Source organism: Lipophrys pholis (genome assembly GCF_963383615.2).
Source record: "Lipophrys pholis genome assembly, chromosome: 8".
NCBI classification, from domain to species: domain Eukaryota; kingdom Metazoa; phylum Chordata; class Actinopteri; order Blenniiformes; family Blenniidae; genus Lipophrys; species Lipophrys pholis.
Window position 1 is genome coordinate 3,557,099 of NC_137630.1, and position 14,743 is coordinate 3,571,841.

General features: G+C 43.8%; 1 protein-coding gene across 1 annotated transcript in view; it reads right to left on the reverse strand.

Moving 5' to 3' along the window:
- The window catches only part of LOC308113171 (ephrin type-B receptor 2-like), a gene marked incomplete at its 3' end in the record, with an annotated part of 59,623 nt that overhangs the window by 32,029 nt on the left and 12,851 nt on the right, over nucleotides 1–14,743 (reverse strand). The window contains exon 2 of the mRNA XM_080469207.1: nucleotides 3,594–3,658. Within this exon, the coding sequence (XP_080325333.1) occupies nucleotides 3,594–3,658 (65 nt within the window). The remainder of the gene's footprint in view (nucleotides 1–3,593; nucleotides 3,659–14,743) is intronic.

Consider the following 14,743-nt stretch of genomic DNA (forward strand, 5'->3'; position numbering starts at 1 on the left):
CGAAGAACATGTCCAACACGAGGCTCCAGAAGAACCAGCTCTACATCAAGGCTGGGAAATGTGAGTTTCACAAACACAATGTATCATTTCTAGGATATATCATTTCTCAAGATGAAATATGGATCAACCCTGCCAAACTCATGGCTGTTCTGGACTGGCCGCAGCCTGAGAACCACAAGCAGCTCCAGCGCTTTCTTGCGTTCGCCAATTTCTATCGGCGGTTCATCTGAGATTATAGCAGAACTGCTGCCCCCCTCGCTGCACCAATAATAAGCTTCACCCCTGTGATTTCTTCCCCCAATGACTCTCTTCGGCGGAGCGTAATTATGACATTGGCAATCGGGAGTTGCCAGTAAAACTGGCCCTGGAGGAGTGGAGGCACTGGCTGGAGGGAGCCGAACAACCTTTTATCGTGTGGACAGATCACAAGAACCTCGAATACATCCGCTAGGCCAAGCGTCTCAATTGCCGCCAAGCTGGATGGACTTGACTTATCGTCCCGGATCCCGCAACATTAAACCCGACGCCCTGTCCCATCAGTTTTACACAGAAGAACCATCTCCCAAAGCTGCTCCGATTCTTCCCAAGACCCGCACTGTTGGCTCCCTCACCTGGTAGATTGAGAACATGGTTCAACAGGCTCTCCAGCAGCAACCTGACCCAGGTGATGGTCCTGTTCATATCATGGTTGTTCCTGACTCTGTACGTTCTCAGGTCCTGCAGTGGGCTCACTCCTCTCGCCTATCCTGTCACCCGGGCGTATCCCGCACCTTGGGGGTCCTGCGGCAGAACTTCTGGTGGCCCACTTTGAACCACGACACCAGGAGGTTTGTGGCAGTCTGCACCGTTTGCACCGCGAACAAAACCTCCAACCAACCAAGCTCTGGTCTCCTGCAACCTCTGCCCATTCCAAGCCGTCCCTCGTCCCACATTGCAGTCGACTTCGTCACTGGCCTTCCCCGCTCCAACTGTAAGACCACTATCCTAACTATAGTGGACCATTTTTCCAAGGCTGCACATTTGGTTGCCCTCACAAAGCTCCCCAGAGCTAAAGAGACGGCGGACCTTTGACTAGTATAAACGCTGAACCCCATGTGATTTACAAATTACCCTGTATTTCATTTGATATCTCCGGGGTGAGTTGCTCTTCCGCTTGGAAATCTGTACCATGATGGTTTTTTATTTTAATTTTTCATGTGAGCCAAGAACTGCTATGCTATCAGCATTATTGACAGTTCCTGCGGAACAGTCAACATGCGCTAAACATCCGTACCAGTCAGAATTTCTCATGTACTCTCACCAGAGGAAGTTGGGGGATGAAAAAGGGTCAGAACAAGCTCTTTATTAAATGTCTTTCCTGATGAATTTTAACAATTGATTTAAAGACATTTTAAGGGAGACTGGATACATCAGAAAACCAGGTGATGACATCTTTAAAAAAAAACACTAAAATGGGCCTGTATATCACACAGGAAAACAAATGGTTCCGTAACTAAAATAGGCAGAATCCAATCATGCGTCAGCACAAATTATCAAATTAGGACTCTTAAAATTAGATTATATAAGAAGGACATTTCACTGCACAATCATGGTTAGAGCACGAAAGGCTGTTGATATTTCTTTACTTCATATCAAATTCTTCCCATCCTGATCACATTACTACTTTTATTTGCAATTTTTAGTCATCTCAGCATGTCTTAATGACCACTGTGATTTTGTTTGAGCAGATGTTGCCCTTGGAATCGGAACATATTTATGGGGGCTCAGTCGAATTAACATTTCCTAGCAAAGTCATTTATTGTTCTCATGTTATCGCCACAATTTTGTTGGCAGTTTAGTAATTTAGTAAGGTTTTGTGGTGCATGGTAACTTTTTGGATTTGAAGAAATTTCATTTTGGCTTCGTCAAGGCTATTTTGAGTGAATTTGAGCCTGGGACTAGTTTGGAACCGGTTTTGTGGATAATTTGGTGTGCAATTAGCCCTTCGTGTTTTTGGCTGTGTCATTCTGGGCAATTATGTCGTTTCTTTAGGTTTTGTTTGAGTTTGAGAATAACCCCACTTTGGATGTGGTAAACAGGTACTCCAGGTACTAAACAAGGATGACCTAATTGAATTGGCTGATTGTTATGGAGCACCTGTTTCAAAATACACGAAGAAGGGGGTTGTTAAATCCGAGGTGCTTGCAGCATTGGTTGAGCAGGTTTTTTTTCCTTCTTTGGCTGTTCAAGAAAGTGCTCATTTGTTCCCTGGTGTGGCAGACTTAAATTCACCTGCGTGAATTGGAGCTAGCTGTGCGGCGGCGGCGGCAGCAGCAAACAAATCCGCAGTTTGATGTGACATGATGTCTTCGAGGTGTGCGTCACTGGTGCTTGTTTGCCGGTGGTTGTGTACACTGAGCAGAATCGACTGTGCAACGAGATTCTTGCCTTATGTGTTTGTCATTGCGCTTACAGGAGTTTACTTTTGTCGTCATGTGCATTAGCAGTGAAGGACGATGTGGTTGTGAATGCACTGTCCCGTCTTTAGTTACGTGCGCCATTGTACCGAATAAGTGAAATATGTCTGTGGTGAGACACAGGTGGACAAGGGTTTGTGTGTACGCCTCCAGCATAAACTCCCTTCAACAATACGAGAAAGAGAATCAACTAAATGAAGATTGAAAATAAACTGAATGTCTAAAAAAAGTTTGCCTCTTGTCTCCCGTGTCCACAAATATGTTCACGCTTTCTGTGAGTCGGAACATATTTATGGGTAACATGTTAAATATCTTGAAACATTTCGACAGCAGGCTTCGAAAATCTAATTAGATATCTATTACCACAAAACAAGTTTAATCCTGAAAGTTGCGCATAAAAGTTATGTATAGTTTCTTTATTCATACAAAACGGAATCTTAAATCACATTCTGCAGCGACACTTTAGAACAATACATATTTCAGCAATTTTGACTGTTTTACCCTGTGAAGCTGTATTGAAGTATTTTAGCCGTTTCATAATTCTACATTTTTAGCCCTTTTTAGCTGTTTCCATCAGGTTACAGGTAAACCAACAGTGAAAGAAAATATGCTGATATTATTACTTCAGGGGGATTTAATCCTGGTTACCTTACCTATTCTTAATCTATAGCCCTCAACACGCTGGGCGATTTTCGGCCCTTGAAAATCGCAGCAGTAGCTACGATCACCCCAAATATCTGACATTGTCTGAAATTGATCGCAGACGTACGACCAACGGTTTCACAACGACTCTCCCACAATCGCAATCTTTTGTCTGCGACGGCCGAGAGTCACACAGTGTGTAGGAGGCTTTAATCTAACATTCCTCAGCTGAAGTGAAAGGCAACGTGCAGGAGAACCAGTAGGAAGAGACTCAGATTTATCTGGATCAGCTGTTCTACCTTTCTTCACTTTAAATCTCACATTTAGACCCTTCAACTGGGATAGAAGGGTCACTGTGAAAGAGAATATGATTGCAAACGTATATAAAATGAGATTAAAAGGGTTTATTTGAAGCTTCAAGCAGACTAGAGAAAGCCCCACAGCTGCTGCAGGTTGTTTGCTGACTGGCTTCATGCTTCAATTTGTTTTACTCACCCCCTGTGATGGATGGAGAGTCCAGCCCAGTTCTGCTGTAGCTGTAGTTGAATCCATTAGGACCTCTGCAAAAAAAAAAAAAATGTTCATAGTGCAATTAAACAGATTAAATGTTGTGTTGAACATACATGACTGTATTTAAGATGTTTCATACGGCAGCACAGCGATACAGTGATGGTACCGTTTCCCCAACACTATAAACTGCTGCATGTTTTTTTTTTCACAACAAATAATGAAGACATACGGTCCATTTATTTTGCACTTATACCAGCATGTAAATCCCTCGGTGATTTGTACAGTACAGAGTACAGAGCCCCTCCGGACAAGGAGGGCGTGACCACGTTTCAAAGAAACATGTGGTCACCACTGGAAAAATTTGCCATCCATTGATCACGTGACCTCCACCAGGGGGCTCCTGGGAACCCCTCCCTGGAAGCTGCACCCCTGCACCTCACCACCAGGGGGATCCACCAGCTCCACCGCACCCATGGCCTCGAAACCTGAGACCAGCCCAAGGAGGTACCTCAACATGACGCGCAGGTATAAAAGTCCGACCCGCGAAAACACACCCATCTCCAAGACGGATTCGCGTCAAACAAAATGCAGGACTTCGTACGAGGACACAAGGAACCATGTGTTAACTCACACGGACCGGGCCCGGAACTTTCTAACTTGCTGGACGACTTCCTTTTTATTGTTTTTTTTTCTTCAGCGGGATCCGCATCGCTGCGAGCCCGGCTCCTCTCTGCACCGCGTCTCCCCTCTTCCAGCTGCACCGCAAGCCCACCTCTGCAGCTGAGCAAGGCCGATGTCTGGTTCGGGACGGTGAACCCAGACCCAGTAATCCCGGGCGGCAGGGCTCGGTTGGTAGAGCGGTCGTCTCCCAATCGAAAGGTTGCAGGTTCGATTCCCATCTCTGCCTGCCCACATGCCAAAGTGTCCTTGGGCAAGACACTGACCCTGAACTGCCTGTGTGTAAGAGTGAGTGGTTGATGGTTGATGGGCCGATGGCGCAAAATGGCACCCCAGCTGTGGCAACAAACGTAGTTTACCACCACCGAGTGAATGAATAATGCAATGTAAAGCGTCTTTGAGTGCCAAGAAAAGTGCTGTATAAAACCAATGCATTATTATCATCATCCACGATCGGTGCCGAACAACACAGCGCAACAAACAGTAAGAGCTTTTGTCCGGGCAGCGTTGGTAAATTAGCCTGAAGCTAATCTGCAATATGGTCTTTTATTTTTTCCCCCTTGTCCTGTTCAGCATCTTGGGCAATATAACAATATAATGTGAGAGCCTTCTGGTGTCAGAACCGCTTTTGGAACAGGAAGAGACCTGGAGTCTCCTCCTGTTGCTGCCTTTATTAGAAGTTGGCATGGTTGCCGTACATGACCGGGGGGGAACACTCAAAGAGAGAGCGAATACCCTTTGTTAGTGCTACAAATATTATTTACAGTTATCACACCGTTATGACACCGTCACCCTGGCCCAGATCTGGGGAGGCTTCGGCGAACCACCCCAGAGAGCCATGCCCCAGCCCAGGAGGCACCAGATGGAGAGTGCAGAGAGGAACTGCATTCCAGCCGCACTCACCCCGGCCCAGAGTGAGACCACAGTGGGAGGTTCTGGGGGGAGCCCCACCCCCCACCCTGTGGAATGTTGGATGTATGTAGGGGTGTGTCTTTGTGATTTGAAGAGGTGGATGCAATGTGTGTGTCTAAAGTGCGGTTTAAAATTGGGGGGTAGCGGGGCCCGGGCGTTCTACCGCTGCCAAGCATCAGAACCCCGAAAGCGGCTTACCCCCTCAAGACCCTGCGTGACTAAGTGTGGTGAAAATTGTGGGTGGTGCACAGTCGGGGGAGGAACCCAGACCGCAGTTATGTAGCCTGGACCCACCACCCTGGGCACCGCCCCACTGCTCCCTATTGTAGAGTGAAATAAGGTGAGGTAAGGTAGGGAGGTTGAGAGGGAGGGAGGTAGGGACCCTAATGTTTTCTGATTAATCCATTTAACAACATAAAGTAGTTTATTGGCCAGATAGTAATTATAAAAGTTTAGGAGTTCTAAGCCACCTTGGTCCGTGGTGTTCTGGAGTGTTTTTAAACTTATACGTGATGGTTTGTTTTTCCATAAGACTTTTGAGACATGAGAATCAAGAGTGTTAAACCAGGTTTTTGGTGGTTTTGTTGGGATCATTGAGAAGATGTAGTTAATTTTAGGCAGGACCATCATTTTGATTGTTGCTACTCTCCCCATAAGTGAAATAGGGAGTGTCCTCCATCGAGTGAGGTCCTCCTCTAATGTTTTAATAAGGGGGGGGTGTAGTTTAAGCACACCAAGTCTGAGAGTATGGCTGAGACGTTAATGCCGAGGTATTTGATGTTCCCTGGTTTTAGTGGGGTGTTCGGTGTGTGCTGAAATGTAGAGTTGATAGGCAAGACGACTGATTTGTTCCAATTTATAGAATATTCTGAGATTGAGGAGAATCTGTCTATTAACCCTTTTGTTTCTGGAAAAGAAGTCTGTGCATTTTGCTGGAAAAGTAACACATCATCTGCATAGAGACATATTTTATGTGTTACATTTGCTGTTCGTATTCCTTTTATGTTATTGTTCTGTATGATGGCTGCTGCTAGTGGTTCCATTGAAATTGCAAAGAGAGATGGTGAGAGTGGACACCCCTGTCTGGTGCCTCTCTCAAGGTTGAAGCTTGAGGACATTTGGTCATTGGTTTTAACACATTCCTGATATTCCTGGAACATCTTTTTTAGCTCCAATGAATCTTCAAGAAGATCAAGAATCACCTGTATTGGTGAAGTTAGTAACTGAGCGTGTGGATTAGTAGTGATGTGTGTTGATGTGTTCTACAGAGTGACAGCATTCGCTCCCTGCAGCATCCTCCTCTCTCATCAACTCCATGTAGTTTCTCTGAATGCTGAGCGATCTGGAGTGAGTGAACTGTTCAGAAGCTGCTGGTAGAATACCTTGGGTGTGTGGAGTCATATGTTTATAAACTGAGTTGTGGACCTGACTTGTTTTCCGGGCTGGGTGAACACCCGCCTCCACCAGACGCACCTGAGAAGGTGATTCTCATGTCCTCTGGTTCTCGGTGTGTCCTGGCCAGCTGGACATCTCTCATAGCAAAATCCACAACTGAATATAACAAAATTATAAAAAGTAACTTGCCAATAATGTAATTAAATATTCAAACAGTTTTTGCGAGCATAATGAAGAGTGTTGTGTCATCTTTATCCTCACTGAATTCTGCTCTACTAATGTATTAAAAACACAACCAGCTGATTCAGAAGTGAAAACATTCTTCTTTCCACTTTTATTATCAGGTTCAGACATTTTCATTTCACAGTCTTTCAGTGAGTGATCCAAAAAATACAAAAATAAACATCATCCAAAAGTGGTTTATAGCAGATTTTGTGCAGTTTGCGTTTCATATAGCATGGATGTCAATATCATAGTAATTCATGGGCGATAGAATACATATGTCAGCTCTCTCTGAATTATAGTTGTGATTTTTGTTCTCTACTATTTACTAAGTTTATTACATTTACTGCGACCAAAACAGAACCATTTACTATGTGTGAAAGTGTGGATTAGATGTTTGATAATTACTTAGATTGTTATTTATTCTTCACAACTCTTTTGAAAGCCAAACATTTGGGCTGTGCTCAGCTAAAATGAAAAAAGTGTTGTAGGTCACTATGATCATTCTTGTATCTGATGATGATGATAATGATGATGATGATGTCTTTGGAGGTTTTGGGATTTGTACTTCTGAATAGCAGGGCTCTTTCTCTTCTTGCACCTCTTGTTGTTCTATTTCTTTGCAGCAGCAGTGTGTTGACTGGATTTCAGTTTTTTTGTTCTTCTGTTCTCTCGTCACCAGATTTGATGTAATGTTAGAATAATGATGTGAAAAGACAGATAGAGCACGGAAGCACTATCACATGAAAACATATTTTATTACTGTTCAGAATACTTTGCAATCTGTATATTGTTTTGATACGATAAGTTTGTCTCGCCCTGATTACTATATGATCCAGTGCTGCTGAACCTCATCAGATTAAATTGAACCAAATTGCTGAAGCAAGTACCTACTGAGACACGTCCAATACTTCACAAAATATATTAAAAGTATTCATTTCATTCAGTCAGACCAGGACTAATATTGCACATTTTGTGTTCATGTGGTCCTGGGTTGTCGTTCGTCCTGTGTTGGTGCACAAGTCAGGCTGAGATGCAAACATCCACTGTTGCATCAAAATGACCCATTTTTCCGGCTGCTCGCTTCCTGTTAGTGTCAGCAGCAAATAATGAGGAGCTGGGAGGGAGCGGCAGGCCAGGTGTCAGGGCCGCCGCTTCGCAGGGATAAAGAGGCCACGAGCACTGACCCGCATAAGATTCCTACAGACTCCGCCAAGAAGGAAGCAGGAGGCTGATTATCTGTGTGTGTGTGTGTGTGTGTGTGTGTGTGTGTGTGTGTGTGTGTGTGTGTGTGTGTGTGTGTGTGTGTGTGTGTGTGTGTGTTTCTGCTTCTGCAGCCTGTGCTGCACACTCATTACTCATTAACGACTCATTTTCTCAGAAATGAAAGAAGTAGATTTCATTGGGGCAGTTTACTGTGACTCTGATACGTGCCGAGTAAAGAAAGGAAGATGTCCATATCACAGGTTCTTCAAAAACTCCACAGCTCAGGAGCCTCAATCAAAATGAAGCCTGCACACAAAACAGTGCCTAAGATGTGTACGCCGTTTCCCACACAAACATTCTAATTTTAAAAAATTAACTTTGATGGAGAACCTTGCACACGCACATTTTGGAGACGGGAAACTGGCAGCGCAGATGGAGAGGTGTTGAATTGAAGCCAGACTCATCTCATTTAATGTCTTCACATATCACACTTATTGATCCACGTAATCATAAACAGCCGAGCTGCAGTGGTATCGATGTGTTTATTTAGTGGAACATTACTACTGAATCAGCAGCACGGTGTTCATATGTCATATTCAGCTTCAGATAATATAGAGCAGTGGATAGAACTGATTGATTATCAATAATATAGAGCAATGAATAGTGCTGATTGATTATCAGTTGTGACAATGTGTGTAAGTCTGATTGCTGAGTGATAGTGTGGTGCCCGCCGTGTGGCATGCTGCACTGTGGATGCTCGGGCACTGTTTGAAGACGAGTGGTAGGATCACCATGGGGAGAGTTTTTGAGGCCCACAAAGATTTCCTGACTCATGATGATGACTGGCCGTTAAGCAGATTGTAAGTTCCTGGAGCAGTGCTCTTGGATCTACGTGCTGAACTGGGTCCAGTGTTAGACGGACCAACTGGGCCCAGTTCATACTCAGGTGCTGACCACAAGGGAATTTGTCGACAGGTCGTGTTCTTAACAATATATCACATTCTATGTCGTGCTGAAAGCCCCTGTTGTGTATGGGAAATGGATTTCACTTATAGATCCAGTGGCGGCTGCTCAATAGAGGGCGACAGGGTGCTGTCGTGCAAGAAGATTTTTATTTTTTTTAATAAAATATATTGATAAACTGTAATACTGTCGAAATATGTTCATGCCAACAAACTAATAATGGACCCTGAAATGTATTCGTCATTACTTACACATAAGCTTCAAGAAAATACGAGGATTTCTTCATTTCTCTCTCTAGTAGTGTGTGTGTGTGTGTGTGTGTGTGTGTGTGTGTGTGTGTGTGTGTGTGTGTGTGTGTGTGTGTGTGTGTGTGTGTGTGTGTGTGTGTGTGTGTGTGTGTGTGTGTGAGCAGCCTGGGGCTGAGGAAAGCCGCTCCGAGGAGGCGGGGTTTAGTAGCGTTTTCACCAATTACTGATTTACACCAGAGTGACTGACATAGAATTAAACCAATCAGCAATCATGATGTCTGAGTCTTGGGGCGACTCTTAAATCGCCAGAGCTGCTCTGTGATTGGCTTTGTTCTGGGAGGAAGACAACAAGCGGTAAGTCTCTGATTGACAGAAGTGAAGTGACAGAGTCAACACTCTGTCACTTCACTGACTGCACACCACTGGTCATTACAGAGTCACTCCAGGATCACTAGAGAATCACTACAGAGTCACTACAGAGTCATTACAGAGTCACTACAGAGTCACTAGAGAATCACTGGAGAATCACTACAGAGTCATTACCGAGTCACTACAGAGTCACTGGAGAATCACTACAGAGTCATTACAGAGTCACTCCAGAGTCATTACAGAGTCACTATAGAATCACTGGAGAATCACTAGAGAATCACTACAGAGTCACTACAGAGTCATTACAGAGTCATTACAGAGTCACTAGAGAATCACTGGAGAATCACTACAGAGTCATTACAGAGTCACTACAGAGTCACTGGAGAATCACTACAGAGTCATTACAGAGTCACTCCAGAGTCATTACAGAGTCACTATAGAATCACTGGAGAATCACTACAGAGTCATTACAGAGTCACTACAGTGTCACTGGAGAATCACTACAGAGTCATTAGAGTCACTACAGAGTCACTCCAGAGTCATTACAGAGTCACTACAGAATCACTACGGAGTCAATAATGAGTCACTACAGAATCACTACAGAGTCACTCCAGAGTCATTATAGAATAACTACAGAGTCACTCCAGAGTCATTACAGAGTCACTACAGAATCACTAGAGTCAATAGAGAGTCATTAGAGTCACTCCAGAGTCATTACAGAGTCACTACAGAGTCACTAATGAGTCACTAGAGTCATTAGAGAGTCATTACAGAGTCACTACAGAGTCACTCCAGAGTCATTATAGAATCGCTACAGTCACTACAGAATCACTACAGAGTCATTCCAGAGTCATTATAGAATCGCTACAGAGTCACTCCAGAGTCATTACAGAGTCACTACAGAGTCACTACAGAATCACTAGAGAGTCACAACAGAGTCACTCCAGAGTCATTATAGAATCGCTAGAGTCACTCCAGAGTCATTACAGAGTCACTACAGAGTCACTAATGAGTCACTACAGAATCACTAGAGTCATTAGAGAGTCATTACAGTCACTACAGAGTCACTACGGAATCACTGGAGTCATTACAGAGTCATTAGAGAATCACTACAGAGTCACTACAGAATCACCACAGAATCACCACAGAATCACTACAGTCACTACAGAATCACCACAGTCACTACAGAGTCACCACAGAATCACTACAGAATCACCACAGAATCACTACAGTCACTACAGAATCACTACAGTCACTACAGAATCACCACAGAATCCCAACAGTCACTACAGAGTCACTACAGAATCACTACAGTCACTACAGAATCACCACAGAATCACTAGTCACTACAGAATCACTAAGCTATCACTACAGAGTCACTACAGAATCACTACAGTCACTACAGAGTCACTACAGAATCACTACAGTCACCACAGAATCACCACAGAATCACTACAGTCACTACAGAATCACCACAGAATCACTACAGTCACTACAGAGTCACTACAGAATCACTACAGTCACTACAGAATCACCACAGAATCACTACAGTCACTACAGAGTCACTACAGAATCACTACAGTCACTACAGAATCAATAAGCTATCACTACAGAGTCACTACAGAATCACTACAGAATCATTACAGAGGACGTGTAGAGCTGCTGGTTTCAGACTCCTGATGATCGTCTGTGGGGGCTTCTTATTACGTCCTTGACACGTACGTTTCTGTTTGTATGTTTTTTTGCAAGACAAACCCACAAGACGGATTTTGTTGACATTTTCACCACAGAGTGATATTAGGCCATGGAAGATTCCATTACATTTTGGAGGTGATCTGGATGCGGATTCTGGATCCGGATTTCATTTTATAGGCTTTTATGGATTATGTCAACACCTTTTTTTTCTGAGTCCAGGTCAACCTTTGATAGACGTCAGAAATCCTTGATTGCGCTTATTGTTTTTGAGGCTGAAAAAAAAAATCTGTCTTTCATTGGATGTTTAAGTTATTTTAACTTGAGACCAAACAGATGCATAAAAATCGAAACAAACAGGTTGAATATTTAGTTTGTGCTGTACTGTTTGATTGGTGTTAGATAATTGCTTGAAATTTAAAAAAAATAAGATTAAAAATGTAAATGTGAAATAAGAGCGAGTGTCAGGTCTCTGTCGGTCTGCCCCTGTGTCTCACCTCACGTTTCCAAATAACCAATGTTCTTCTCCCTCGGTGTGCTCCTGTCTGTCCTAATGAGTTCCCTCTGTGTCTCTAAACCCGTCTCCTCTTGTCACTCCTCGCTCCTGGTTCCTTGTGTTCCCTGGACATTTTGTACAATAAACTCTGGTTTTTATGGAACTCTGCGAGTCTGGGTCAATCTGCATCCGCCCTGACAGCGAGGAGCCATCCGAACTCACAGACGAGCATGCTTGTTAATAATGAAGAGCAGTACTGCACTTGTATATTTAAAATGCAGCCAGGCTGGTGTTGGCTGTAGCTGCTGACGGGAGCTGGAGCAGGAAAACTGGGACAAGGCAGGCTGGCAGGGGAGGGGGTGCATTAGTATATGTTGCCCTCCTTTCGTGACTAGACATGGGTTATGTCAGCTCCTGAGTCTCTGCAGTTTGAGCACAGCTGAGGAGAATATGCCAGTGGAAATCAAGTGACATGAAGGAATTAAAGACAGAGCCAATCACATCGTGCTCAAGATGGAACTTTACCAGCTCGTATATTAAATGTGTCTGTTTGATTCTATAGAAAAAAATCGTTTCTGTTTCAGTAAAGGCTTTTCCTTATTTTACTTTTTATCAGTCACTCTTAGCACACGCCATTAAAGGCTCATTCATCTTCCCCTCGATTCCACCTATCCCTGAATTCCTGTGCAATATATATATTTATATACTATATATAGAGAGAGAAGGAGCTGGAGCTCCGACGCTGCATGATTCAATGAAAAGTAGGACAAAGCAAGGAGCAGAGAGTAGGCCAACTAAGTCCAGCCACACATAATCCTTGTAGGCTGTGCCACGCTCTGTATGCCGTGCCGGATTAAACCCTCAGAGATACATGAGAGAAATTCACTTTGTTTCATGTCACAACGCTGTCTGCATTAGTGCTCACACCACTGACTTTCAGACTCCAGTCACAGACGATACACACAATCACCGTCACATAATTCAGTTTTCTCAGGACATTTTCATGAATATATTTACTATTACAAAGGGATGTCTTCCAATCTATCTGGGACGGCTATGGCTTGTTACTCAATGGAAAGGTTGCGGGTTTGAGCCCGCGTCCCTCCGCGTGTTCGAGTGTCCTTGATCAAGACACTGGAACCATCAACGACTCCCCGGGGATGGACCACCGGATTTTCAAGGCGGATACAAGCACGTAAACAAAAAGCATAGCAAAACGTGCAGAAACTTCGGGAACAGTGTGTTCTGACTTCTGTTAACGATTCTGCAAAACTGTTTCAAAAATAACTGCAAATAAAATTACCCAAAATTTGCCATTCAAAACGGATGTGATTTGCCTGAAAGAGAAATCCTCCCTCTTTAACGCCATGAGGCTTTGCCATACGTTCACCTGCAGACGTCATCTAACTTTGAAAAAAAAATGGACGTATCTGCCCTCTATTTAGTTGTGGAAACAGCTTCCTCCTATCTTTTACCAAATGCAACAAGGTTTTCTAACATTTACAGTCTTTTTTTTGTGTGTGTGTTTATAATGGGTGTGTATTGCATGAACTAGAGTGAAGTAGCAGTTAATCAAATTCTTAAAAAGTTCATTCTTGTCACCAAGGCCACATTCTCACTCAATCCTATTATATTACACTTCAAAACATAGGTTCAGGTCTTGTGCGTCAAACACGGAGCCACTTTATTCTGTAACAAAAACTATTTTTTCCACAGGATGTTATTTGAACAACACTCCTACATTGTGATGTACTGACATTCAGAATTAGTTATTTTATGGCCCTGCCGCAGATAGTGTAAGAAAACATTGCGATAAAACTTCTGTTATCAGTGTGTGTGTGTGTGTGTGTGTGTGTGTGTGTGTGTGTGTGTGTGTGTGTGTGTGTGTGTGGCCCCTTTAACAGGCACACTGCTCGCTTGACCAGTGTGCATAAGAGAGAGAGAGTGCTTCTGCTGAGCTGATCCAGCAAGAAGCTGTACATAAAAGTAACTGGCCAATAAATACAACAAGTGTTGACCTCAGAAACTGAGTTCCAGTCCTGCTTTCCTCCGGCTCTGAGGCGAGGGACTTAACCCTGAAGCTGAGGACAGCTTCGGCCCCGCAGTAGAAGCTGGTCTCCCCTGTGTCTTCCGACCAGGGTCTGGAGACCGGAGCAGGAAGGGTTAACACGTTGTCATAAACTGAGAACTAACATTTAACAAAAGTGCTTTCAATAAAACTTTGTCAGAAACCGCAGGGTTTCCTCTACGTTCATTTAGGAGTGGCGGGCCGCCCGGGGTGGGGGTGCGCTCGGTGGAACAGCTTTGAGCAAGTGGGCGCTCCTCACTGGCCGCCGCGCTTTGCAGTGAAGCACCGTAAACCTCGCGATGCCATAAAGTTGTATCGGTGTCGTGGTATCGGTGGCAGTTTTATGAGTACGAGTGTGAGTACTCATGCCTGGTATCGAACCGATACCCGATACTGGTATTGGTATCGGTGCATCACTGATTAAAACGTCAATTACAACATCAGCATTTAAATTAAATGAATTAAATAAATTAAATCAGGATTTAATTCAATATAACTTTAATTTATTTTTTTTAAGTCTTATTTCTTTCCTCCAAACGAAATGATTGATGATATAATTCAAACAGTCCTGTGTTGTCTTTGTCAGGGGTAAAAATTAAAATGATACTGAGAAACAGTGTGGTGCGGTGTCTTTCTACGCTTGACCCTGACTACTGACGTCTGTGTAATGTTTTGGTATTTGGCTCCAGGAGAACTGAGTCTGCTCACAGGCTGACGGAGCAGATGTCAAGATGGAACATCCTGGTCTCCAGGGAACCGACTTCACCAACCACAGGCCCGCTTCAGTGCATCCACGGCATCCGAGTGCAAACACAGATGGATGGATGGATGGATGGATGGATGGATGGATGGATGGATGGATGGATGGAAGGATGGATGGATGGAT